At 38.3% G+C, this 12957-nt stretch overlaps 1 protein-coding gene across 1 annotated transcript; it reads right to left on the bottom strand.

Annotated features, from left to right (window-relative positions):
• Positions 1 to 1342: 1342 nt before the first annotated feature.
• On the bottom strand, positions 1343 to 2624 carry LOC111150018 (Fanconi anemia complementation group F). Its single transcript, XM_022507333.1, has one exon. The coding sequence runs from the start codon at positions 2557 to 2559 to the stop codon at positions 1483 to 1485; it is 1077 nt and encodes a 358-aa protein (XP_022363041.1). The 5' UTR covers positions 2560 to 2624; the 3' UTR covers positions 1343 to 1482.
• Between the last annotated feature and the right edge of the window lie 10333 nt (positions 2625 to 12957).

The raw sequence follows: 12957 nt of genomic DNA, 5'->3' as shown, positions 1-12957 counted from the left end.
GCTAAAGTTTAGAGTTATGGGATTTAGGGTTATGGATCAATATTAGGCCTTGCCCCTATAGAACTTCAGTAGGTTGTTTCCTGAAACAGTTCATGTAACTGACAGAAGGAATTGCCTTTCTTCCTGCATTAATGGCAGGCAATCTAAAAAAGATGGTCTACATGGATTAGAGGCAGAAAAAGGAATCAGACCACAGGAAAAAAGAACTTGCTACTGTTAACCCAGGATTATCTATGGAAAAAAAAAAAAGTGTACATGCTAGTAGAACAGTAGCTTACTCCAAGTTCTACTACAGAGTTAAAAATTCTACAAGATTATTCAACTCATTCTAACTCCATTTCTGAAGTTAGAAATTAACTTTCTGAATATCCCTATGTTTTCCAAAAAATCTTGCTACCAAACTACTTGGGTAGGGACAAAAATATCTTAATGAATGCAGTTATATCCTTCTAATAAAACACTTAAAATTTGGTGATTGGGAATCACTCTGCCAGTTGTGGAGCATCTGGGTAAACTCACAAAATTAGGTTCTTGCACACATGAGACAAACATGAGACAAATATTCTTAACTGTCCCCATAGGGCAGCCACTAAGGAAAAAATGAGGAAACCTAACTATTTAAAGCACTTTGTTTAACATATGAGGCAACTGTAGCACCAAGATTGTGATTTATTGATCTAGTCAATGGCTGAAACAGTAAAACCTGGGTCTTCTAATTCACATTTGGTTTCTTTTACCATCAAATGCTAAATCCAAGGGTATGTATTTGTATTTATTACACTTTGAGCAATTTTTTTCTCATCCTTAAGTCAGTGCTTTAAAGTACTGTTTGGTTAAAAAAAAAAATAGTTTGGTCTCTGAATTTCAGAGTAGTGATTTGCAGAAATAAAAACAAATTTGTTGAACAACAGAATTTTAATACAGATTGAGGCTGGTTAATTGATTAGGATATTAGGTTAAAAAGGCCAAAGTCCGGGGTTTAAACTCCAAATAGGCCAGTTAGCTTTTCAAGCCAACATGTTTTTTGACAACACAGGTTGTTGGTTAAAGAAAACTCTTCACCACTTGGTGGGGGGGGGGGGGACCTAAGCCTACTGATAGAAAAAAAAAGGTGTTTTGTCACTTTGAAAAGTACATATCTTTCCAGCATTCTTAGAAAGGGGCCTTCTAATAAGCACACTATTGTTAATCTCATGGCTTTAAGCAGGATACTTCCAACATCACTCCTCTATCCACAAAAGCCATGACAGTACAAACCAGTTCCTTTACAAATTATAATTGTAAGTTATAATTCCGCCTATTATAAATTAGCACCCAAAATAATATTTTGGACACAAGAAGGTAGAGATCTGGTGCAAGCACTGGAATTTTAATTTTGTAAACCATACATATAAATAATAACACTACACTGCCCATAGTGAACTGGGGCCTGGACTGAGACCTAAGACTCCCCCCACCGCGCTCCGCCCCCCAAAAGCATGATCATGACCCACTCCCAAGAGCTAGCAACAGGTCTGTCCAGATGCTGACACCCGGAACTTGGAAATCTCCATCCTGCGCCTTACAGGCCTCCAGGGCAGTTAGAACTTCGTCTTTCAGAGGTGGAGGGGCCCGACAGAGGCTTTGAAACCGGCCGTAGAGCTCCTCCCAGGACACGTGTTGGGGATCAGCTCCAACCCAAGTGCCCTTCTGGAGGTCGTAGTGCAGGCGCCGACCCCAGTCTGTAAGCAGACCCAGATAGGCCCGGGAGAGCGCGGGGTGGCGGCCTGCCACCGAAGTTAGAAGCCCGACCGGGAGGCTGTGGCAAAAGGCGGCCATGACATCCGACTTCGCCAAAAGCCAACAGACCAGCTCCTGAGCCCCGTCTCCGGGCGTTTTGGGGGTGCCCAGCTCCAATTCTTCTCCCTGGGGCCGGGGAGACGACGGGGGAAGCAACAGCGCGGCCGCTATGACCTTCAGAAAGTTGTTCTGAGGCAAGCGGTCCCACAGAGTGCTGAGAAATCTGCTGGGGCCCTCGGCTTCGGCCTTCGGAACCTCCCGCAGACGCCCCAGCAGCAGCTCCGCCTGGGTCTTCAGCACTGGGTCCTCAAGCGCCGACTTCTCCCCGTGGCCGCTGAAACGCAGCAACTGGACGGCGGAGCGGCAGCGGGCGAGGCGGGCCAGTCTGCCTTGGAGCGCCTCCTCGTCGGTATCCAGGACGCCTGGGCCCGGAAAGAGCTGCTGCAGCAAGTAGTGATAGGCGGCATCCCCGAGGGCCCGGTTCTCCAGCAGGCGCAGAGACAGCAGGAGGTCACCGCGCCCCAGGGCCTGGAAGTTCGTCAACCCGGGGACTGGAGTGGACCCAGACGCGCCCTCCTGTCTCCACTGGTTTTGCAGCCGCACTTCCAGAGCTCTGCGAATGCGAACATGGCGGCCAAAGCGCCTATGGACGTGGCGCAGGTAGCGAGCCCACTGCAAGGCCCTGCGCACGGTTGCGGGGTCCCAGGTGCTGACGTGGGTGGTGCGGGAGACCGCCAGAAGCTCGGAGAAGCGCTGAAGGTGCTCCACGAGCGATTCCATGGGGGCGTGCTTACTTCCGCGTTCACCTTGGAGACGCCGACTCTCTGCGTGCCGATTGGAGCGTCCGTGTAAGGATACGCCTCTCTACAATGCTATTGGATAAATTCCCTATCAATCTGACGGCGGCTTTAATCCGGGTATTTTGACCCCGGGAACTTTAAACCGGAGAAAAAGCCCATCGGTTTTACTTTCGCCCGCCAATGTTAAGGAGGCCCTTAGGGCTGGAGGAGAATAAATGTGGGGCGTCCTAGAGAAAGTTCCCAGAGCCACGTGTAAGATGCTGTTAGGCACGAAAGTCTCCATGCTTCCTTTGACTTTGGAAATACTCCCTAGTGGAAATTTCCTGAGCTTTGCCTGAGATAGTCTGTGCTGAAGTTTATCATAATTGGGCAATGCCAGACATGGTGTTAAATATTAAATGAAGGCTTTAGTTAAATCAGTTTAATAGAAAATGCACTGGCCTCTGATTAATTAATGCCGGGCACTCTTAAATCTGGGCCTTCATGTTGTTCTTTCATTATTAGAACTGAAGCCCAGATTAATTGGAGCAAACAAAAACTTCAATATTAATACTTCATTCAAAATGTTAAAGGAACTTAAATTTTCATTTAAAAATTGTACTATTTTGTGTTTTCATTTTTTTCATGGAAAAAGAGCTCAGCTGAATTTTATTTCACACAAACAACTAATTGAGCAAAAATGACAGTTAAGAGCCTATACCAAAACCAAATATTTGACTATGATTGTGGGAAGAGGGAGGGAAGAGAAAGAAGGATCTATTTCTGGAATGTCATCTGGATTATTCACTCATTTATGCATTCAACAAATATTTATTTGCCAACTACTAGAGGTTACATTGTTAAATACCCACAATTTTTTAAAATTTTATTTTTAAAATTTCTTTTCAGTGTTCTAGAATTTATTGTTTATGCACCACACCCAGTGCTCCATGCAATAGGTGCCCTCCACAATACCCACCACCAGGCTCACTCAACCTCCCACCCCCTCCCCTCCAAAACCCTCAGTTAGTTCCTCAGAGTACACAGTCTCTCCTAATACCCACAATTTTTAACTTAACTGATACTGATGACACAGCTCATTTGAGGCGAATTTCTTTACAGTTCTAAAGACACTAGCCAAAACTAATTCTAATTCTAAGTAGGCAGAATTGATGTTTTGTTTAAACACAAGGGAAAGAGAAACATTTAAAAGGGGGAAGAGTCATGTTTCATTTATTAAAATGATCATTCCCACATCTTTAAAAAAAAAATAAAGCAGTGATGCTTATTCTGTTAATTCAGTTTTACTGTTTGATATTTATCAGGCTACACTCATTTTGGTCCTGAAGTATTACTAGATTTTATGCCAGGAATACTATGTATCCCAAAATTCTTTTTATTGGCTACTAGACACTGAGCCCACTGTGCAGCCTGCCTTTAGGAAATGTACAGGTTTCACTAATTCACTAATTCATTCATTTATTTATTCTTTTATTGAGAATTTATTATGTCACATCATGTAGATACTAGGGACTTAGTGATAAATAAAATAAATAAATAAAATAAATGTAGCCCTTGTCCTAGTGGAGGAGTTTATCTACTAACATTGAAGAGAGACATTATACAAATAACCTCTGATGTGATAGGAGGATATAATAGAGGTAGGTCAGGAAGACTTAGGTAACAGAAAGACCTCTTTAGGAAACTGCCTTTTCACCTCAAAGCTCAAAGGTGAGTGCTGAGAATTGTTTTCATGGTCAAGGAAACAGTTAAGTTGCAGATACCTGAGTTGAGAAAGTCTAATCCATTCAAGGAGGTGAAAGAAATCCAATAAATATGCCTTTAGTTCAGGATGGGGTGAGACCTTATGGCAAGAATTGTTCATCTTAACTTCTGCATCTTCAGATCTTTCACTTATCTCTTTAAAATACTATAGTATTTTAGTCCTAACGAACATTATAATGTATAAATTCATACATAGTTCAGATTAGCCTCTTTTCAGTAAACAATGTCTATGAAGTCTGACTTCCCCTTTAGAAGAAAGAAAAGTCTAGGGTTTAGAGCCTCTCCTCAATGTTCCACTTCATTAAAAAAAAATTCATTGAGCATTTATCAAGGTACTACTATATTAATGTCTTAGGGATTGAAAGATGATTATGACAGGGCTTTTGCTTCAAGAAACCTACAATCTTGAGGCAGGGGTGGGGAGGGGCAAAAGAAAAATCAACTATAATACAAATCAGATGTTACATGTTTTAAAAATTGCTATAATGATTCTCTGAGATACCAGTTATAAACTGGAGAGTTCTAGGAAAGTTTTTATAAAGAACCAGTACTTCATTTAGGCCTTAAATTGTTTGAGCAATCATGGAATAAGGGAAAATTCAAATGAGAGAAATAAGATAAATCATCTAATAACATGAATGTGTACAGTGTGGGCTCCATGAGCGATCTCCCACTTGTTGGTTATGATCCCTAAGGTCTTGGATACAGTAAATTAGGACAGTGAATGGAAGGCCAAATCTCAGGAGATTTTTTGTTAAAACATGATAATCATTCAAAACATGGCTGTTAAGAAACATAAACAACTAAGGTTCAGAAAAGAAAGGCTTTCATGAAAAACCTACCTCACCGAGTCTTGGGGAGGATGAAATGAGATAATAAATGTAAAATGCCATACTTGATATTATGACTATGTTTTAATATCCATTCTATCATCACTTTCACCCACTTTGAATGATAACTGCAATTTGGGATAGGGACTCAGCTCAGCTCAAGGAGTAGTGCCTGGTAATTTTGAGTCATTCATTTTAATCTGCCCCTCTTTTTATTCAGTAATTAAGTTAGGAACCCCATCTGAAAACTGTCAGTGTAGTGTTTCCTAATGAGAGAAATTTGTTCAAAAATAACCAGGTGAATCATTTGCAATATCTTATCTTGGATGATTCAGAGAATACTTTCTTCCTCTTGAGAGTTGGTGGAGCATGAACATTGACTAATATGAAGAGGGAGTGGTAGTAGACCAGCTGTGTGTATACAATCTGAAGGGCAAGCATGCTTAAGAATTAGTTTCTCTCTTCCTCTTCATATTGTTATATATTTATAGGAAGCCCAAATCTGCCCCAGCCATCTCCTTCCCAGAGCCAAGAGAATCTCAGAATCACACAGAATACATCGGATTAAGACAACCCTCAAATTAACCATGTTTAGGATTATAGCCCTGTATGTTCCCAGTTGTGTGGGTGTGTGGGTGTTTGGTTGCTTTTGGTTTTGGTTTTTTTGGTTTTAGGTTTTTTTGGCATGTGTACCAGTTTTCCTTTCATTTTTGTCACTTTGGGCTAAATGCACCCAACTACTACAAGCACTGTGGGACTGTATGACATAGATAAACAATAAATATTGGCTGTTGCCATTGTTATTATTATTTTTTAAATGTACTTATTTGACAGAGAAAGGTCACAAGCAGGCAGGCAGAGAGAGAGAGAGGAGGAAGCAGGCTTCCCGCCGAGCAGGGAACCCGATGCGGGACTTGATCCCAGGACCCTGAGATCATGACCTGAGCGGAAGGCAGAGGCTTTAACCCACTGAGCCACCCAGGCACCCCTGCCGTTGTTATCATATAAGCCTCCAAAGTATACATCTGCCCAGTTTGCTAAACTCCACTCTTCCCAAAGGTAAAAGATCAACCACTAACAGTGTTATGGGCAGTGGTGAAGAACAGTTTACCGAAGAAAGATGGAGGTTGCTGCTGCAATATTTACTCTTGGTCCTGCAAGTTTTTAAATACAGTCTTGTTCAATGGACTATAAAGACTAGAAAAATCAAATTGGTTTTATTCTCTAGATTAGATCTAAATCTTTGGTCCTTTTAAGATATACAATCAGCTGGAAATTATAGGACAATATGAAGCTGAGAGACCAACAAAACCAAAATACTCTGATATCTCTTTTTTCCAGTCTAAACAATGTCATAATCATATGTCACCACATTAATTTCAGCTATTGGGTTGTTGAAATAATATTTTCTATGTGAATAGGTAGACCTGGACGCCGCATCTTCAGGCAAGACAGACACAGGGTTTTTTCTTTCATCCAAGAAGCTGCTTCATGGAAGGAAAGTATTTTGACCTTTTTACAGCCCCTCAGGGGGCAAATATTATGGGCAATGATTACACCTGATCCTGACTTCATTACCTCATTCAAAACAGAGGTAAGAGTAGGTCTCTCTGGATTCTTTAGTAACAACAATAAATAACAAGCTGGCACACCTTAAAAAAAATTATTATTGAAATATAGTTGACATATAATGTTGTATTAGTTTCAGATGTACAACACAGAGGTTTGACAATTTCATACATTAAGCAGTGCTCACCACAATAAGTATAGTTACCATCTGTCAAGTTGGCACAACTTTTGAAGAGATATTTCTCATAAGAACTTGGCAGACGCATTTATCATTTTTTTTTCCAACAATGCAATCTATCTTTCTGAGAAACCTGTCTTGGGTAAAGGGCCCAGGAAATTAGTGGAAGAGTTCCAGATGTCCAAGAAAGACACAGCATTGCCCTGGTGGACTCAGGAAGGTGTTGGAGAAGGGATTAAAAGGTAGGAATCTCCTTGTACACATAGGTATAGATGTCTACTCCAAATCTCTTTTTTCACAAATTTGAGACACTCCTTTCCATTTGTACTGTATGTGAATGTAAGTAGCCTCAAAGCTAACAGTAGAAAGACCGCTCTTAAAATGCATATGTATTCTGAAAATCAGAACTTTCACGAAAACTTTGAAATACTTGATACTAGAGATTTTTGGATTCAAAATTCATTTGCATCATTATAATAAAGTTTAACATTATGTTGCCTTTATAAGGAAAGAAGAGCTTTTCTTTAAATATAATCTCATTTGGGGATGCCTGGGTGGCTCAGACCGTTAAGCAAGCAACTATTGATCTCAGCTGAGGTCTTGATCTCAGGGCCATGAGTTTAAGCCCTGTGTGGGGCTCCACGCTGGCTGTGGGGCCTAGTTTAAAAAAAAAAAAAAAAAGACTAAATAAAATCTCATTTCTTTTAAATTTTGATTGACTATAAAAATGGTTTTATCTGTTTATTGATATTTTTAGTCAGTGGTGATTCTCAAGAATATGAAGAAAACTTAAGGTCTTGATCAAGAATTCTGACTGACCCTGCCAAACATAAAACCAATGTCCAAAAAAATCATGGAATCAAGATTTTCTGTCTAAAAGATTTCAGAGTTTTAAATGTCAGTAAGAAGGTCCATATAAATTTGATATGTAGAATCATCTCTATTCATACTAGCATTCTAAAAAAAGTGCAAAAAAAAAAAAAATTTTTTTTCACCCAGTCTTTTATACACGGCTTCCAAATTCTCTATGTTGACTGCCAGGTGCCACAATGTGGAAAGGGTAGAAAACAGTGCTCTAACATAGGCTTTCTAAACACAGATAGATAAGGAAAAGGGACAAAATAAAGGGCGTTGCAATTCAAATCAGCCTGCCTTCTGTTCTTGTAAATATGGTGGGGAAAGCGTTAGTTGGCTCTCTCCTTTTGTACTTCCCATTTCACTTCATCTGTTTTCCTCCTCCTTTTCCCTGCTCTGCACAGAGGGACTGGTCTGATCCTTGACGGGGTCACCCTCTTTTCTTCCCCCTCTTTTTGCTGCTAAATTGACCAGTGAGAAGCATTAGTAAGCAATCAGAAGGAGGAGAGACTTGTAGCGTTTTTCTTTCTCTGCTGTCTGTTAAGGCCTCAGGATTTTTGTTCCTTCCTCTAAGAGTTCTAGAAGGCTCCCCTGAGCTTTTGACAGCAACTACGCTTCCTGGCGGCCCTGGAGACTTCCTGCTGTTGCTAATCCCTGGATGCCTTCACATACCTTATTGATGCCCTTAACCCTGGCCATACCTTTGTAAGTAATGCTCTGTTAAATTATTTTTAAAATCCCTGCTGACTGTGCCTGTTTCTTGCCAAGACCTTGACTGACACAGTTATTTGAATTCTGAGCCATTCCTATAATTAACATAAGTCTGTGAATCATAATATTATCAATCAGTATACGTTTAGGGAATGCTGAGTAGCCTAGCACAATGATTCCCAAATACCTTTCATTGCCACACACTGATGCCCATCTTTGACAAAGTCATCATTATTGCAGTGATACATGACATATGATAGAACAATGTGAAATGTTTTCATAAGCATAATTAATTTAAGCAAAGGGAAGAAACATTTCTTTATAAAGCAATGATTAAATTAAATGGCAGTTTAATTTTATTAAATGGCAATTTTGTTTTTTCTTTATTTGGAAAGATTAAAGTTTGCTACTATTATCTTAGACACCTAGTTTAGAATATATGTGTGTATATGAATAGATATATGTTTACATCTAGCTATATAAATTATAAATCTGTGAAATCCATAACTGAAAATCTCCTGTCTAGTGTAGGAAATTGTAGTAGTGTTCATGAAGACATTGGAATATTATACTAAGTAATAGGGTCTGTGTTCATTTGGCAATCAAACGCTATTGACAGTTTTGGGGCAAAAGATTGTCATGATCGTATCTGCTGTAACACAATGTAGACAATTGGTTGTAGCCAGCTGGAGCAAATGGCTAGAAATGGAGGTCCAGTAGAAAAATACTGCTCAGGGTGCCTGGATGACTCAGTCAGTTGGGTGTCTGCCTTTGGCTCAGATCATGGTCCCGGGGTTTGAACCCCATATAGGGCTCCCTGTTCAGTGGGGAATCTGCTTCTCCTTCTCCCTCTGACCCTCCCCCTGCTCCTCTCTCTCTCTCTTGCTCCTGCTCACTCTCTCTCAAATAAATAAATAAACTCTTCAAAAAAAAAAAAAGAATTAAAAAAAGAAAAATAGTGCAAAAGTGTATAAAATGACAGTTTCATTAAGGAAGTAGCAGAGGAAACATTAAGGAGTCATGGGGAGAGGGTAGTAAGTAGATTTGAAAATTCTTTGTGAAGAAGCATCAGTTTCTTAATGGAGAGGAGAACCAAAATTACCTGGCATATTCTCTTGTAAGTGATCAGTGAAGTCTCTTTACCTTTGGAATGGAATGCTTGGATTGGTATTAATTTAGACAGATATAGTTTTGAGAAAAAGAGATGATAATAAAAACTCATAGCAAAACATGGTTAAGCAGAAATTTTTATGAACCTGTTGTTTAATCCTAGACTACTGTAATTCCTTACACTCTTTTGGATCCCCTAGATTAGCATATTAGGTAACAGAATACATAATTATTGAATAGTATGGTAACTCCAAAAGACATCTTGGTTGCATGAGGATTGAGTTATTAAAAACATAGATTGAATTATGAAAAAGGAAGAATTTAAACAAGAATCTCTCCCCTTCCTTAAATAATCTCTAATGCAATTTCCAGAATCTGAATATTTAGCTTAATACCTCTTGGGTTGCTAATGTTCAGGAACTACTTAAATTAATCTTGAATTAATCACACTGGAAGAAACACTCCTGACTTTTATCATTTTGGTACTTTTTCTCCTGCCTGGGACATGTTTTGGGGTTTTGTTTTGTTTTGTTGTTGTGTTTTTGTTTGGCACATGTTTTGAAAAGAAATCCTATGTGTAAGGGACAATGATGAAATTCATGTTGACCTTGGTCGAATGTATTATCACTACATCTCAATACATAGATTATGTACCCTTGGTCGAATGGTTTTATCACTACGTATCAATACATAGATTATGTACCCTTCTCTATGTATTTGTGGATATTTGTATAGAAGTAAATAAGATGAAATTTCTAATAAGAAGATACTTGAGCCAAATAATTGAACTATATTTATATTTAAGATTTCTTTTTTCTTTTACAGTTGGTGACTTTTTCCCTAATGTCCAAACCAGAGAGAAAAAAAAAAAAAATGTATGAATCAGTTTTTCTCTTTACCTTCGAATTAGAAGTTTGCTTTCCATGCAGGAGAGTTCTGTAATAATGTCTGGTGCCTTTATTTTTATCCCAGTTATCAGTATATTGCTATATGACTACCTGCCAGGAAGGGCTTTTTTTTTTTCTTTTTTCTGGTTCAATAACTTTTTAAGTGTCTGTTGTTCCCATTTTCAAGTCTCCAAAACTTTTATGTGAATTCTTTCAGCACATTTTTTTCATTATTTCCCAACCTTCTTTTTTTTCTGGATGGCTGAAGTTTCCAGACATATAACCTGAAGTGTCCTGAGAGAATTAATATGTAAAAAAATAAAGCTAAGGAAATGGAAAGCAAAGTATGCATGTATAATACATGTGTATAGATACATAAATTCATTTTAAATTTTCCTTGAGAAAACAATAGATAAATCTAATTTTCCTTATTAATATTCTCTCAACCAAGTAGCAAAGATGGTAGAAAAGTTATCAAGAAACTTTCTTGTTTTTAATAACTTCCAGACCTAATCTTAGTTCTTAGATTGGGCTAGTCTGTTAATATCATTAATGTCAAGAAGTGTTTTCCCCAAAGATTCTTAACACTGCAAAATAAACCAGCTGAAATAAGCCAAATAGGTGATTAATGCAAAATTCACAGTATCACAGAGACATTTTATTGGAATGTAAAAATTCTTTCTGGTAATGTTTTTATCAGTTAGTTATAAAATTTTAAATATAAAGGGAGGCTTTAAAGGGAATATTCCACTGTCAGATTTGAGGGAAACAGTCCATTTGAGGGGAGAGAGAGGTGTTTGAAACAAAAAGTGCCATAGCTAATATTTCTTTTTTCTTTATTCTATTAAATGGACTAATGAAAGTTGTAGTTTTCTACCAGTTTGTGTATCTTTACTCAAACAGATGCAGTGAGTAAAGGCCCCTATTTCTTGTTTTCTTAGAAAATGATGAGTCTTCACCTTTCCACTAGTTGGTGTATTTTGGTATTCATCTGTTTTATTGATACTGACATAAAGGAGAGGATGTATACAATGGAGCAACATCTCTTTTTCCAGGATGTCCATAGTCCTGGATCCATATGAAGACATTTCAGTATTTGGTTGACAATTCAACATGCCAGAAAATGCCAAGAGGGGAGCCTGGGTGGCTCAGTGGGTTAAGCCTCTGCCTTTGGCTCAGGTCATGATCTCAGGGTCCTGGGATTGAGCCCCGCATCGGGCTCTCTGCTCAGTGGGGAGCCTCCTTCCCCCCCCCTCTCTGCCTCTTGTGATCTCTCTCTGTCAAATAAATAAATAAAATCTTTTTTAAAAAAAATGCCAAGAGTTCAGAACAAGACAAAATTACTGAGGGAATTATAGGGTAGAAGGAAAAAAGTAGTTATAATAATAAAAGCAAGGTTTAAAAATATGTATGTAACAAGTTAAATTTGACTGTATAATGGAACACATTGAGAAACTTTTTTTTTCCAGAGAGTTATTTGCCTGAGCAATATTGTTATTGAGATATTACAAAGTTAGGACTTGTAATCAATAATATAATTTTTTTAAAAATTGAAAATGTCAAATTTTATAGTAAATTTTTTTTTGTCTATTAAAATCGTAATTTTAAAACATGTCCACCTAAATAAAGAGGTAAACTGAGGCAAGCTCAAATTACCAGAAATTGACCTTGTTCAGGAATAGCAGAGGATTGCAATTTAGGAAATGCGTACTGTAACGATCTACCTGTAGAAGAGTCCATTGAAGTTTTTGGGTAGGCTGCATTTATGGTCCAGGAGTGCAAAGAGTGGGGAGTTCACCCATAGCCCAAGCAGTAAATTCATTGACTTGAGGATGGAGAGGGACTCTTGTGGGTGTTAGTTGGTCAGGAGATAAATCTCCCTCTTCTGTAAAGCAGGAATTTATGGGAAATCAGTTTCTCAGTTCTTAAGTTCGGTTCTTCTGAGGGTGCACTCATGAGATTCCCCATTTCCTCTTTCCTGGTTGAATTGTGGGTTGAAATTCTTTCACCACTGTAATGTTCTTAACTCTTTCTAGTTCAATTAAAATTTTCTGTTGGTGGTGATCTCGGTTGTAAAAATACAAAATACACTTGATTTTATTCATTTAAGTGAGAAAAAAAAGGACTTGGTGCCCAACCAGGAGAATATCAGAATATATTTGCAATTCTGTATGATGAGAAATTATTTAAGTGAACTCTGTTCTCCTCTAGCTTTGCAATGTGATGATTTTATTTAGCTTTTTAAGTAGATTTTAGTAAAAAGGGAAAAAAATAGCTTAATTTAAACAGGATGACTGAATATCTCTACAGTGTGCATTAGGATGGATTTTACCTTTTATTTCCTATGCCAGATTTTCCTTTACTGTCCTCTACTTTTTCAGACTTAAAGTACATTAAATCTAGCATGCAAGTTCTAGCAGTTCAAGGATTTTCTACTTTATTTTTTTTAATTTAAAGATTATATATATATATAT

Source organism: Enhydra lutris, unplaced genomic scaffold (genome assembly GCF_002288905.1).
Source record: "Enhydra lutris kenyoni isolate GAN:26980312 unplaced genomic scaffold, ASM228890v2 scaffoldscaffold22, whole genome shotgun sequence".
NCBI lineage: Eukaryota > Metazoa > Chordata > Mammalia > Carnivora > Mustelidae > Enhydra > Enhydra lutris.
Note: the sequence above shows the minus strand (reverse complement) of the source record. Positions and strands in the feature narration are given on the sequence as shown.

Coding starts and splice junctions, on each gene's coding strand:
- LOC111150018 (XM_022507333.1), bottom strand. CDS start 2,559: ATGGAATCGCTCGTGGAGCACCTTCAGCGCTTCTCCGAGCTTCTGGCG.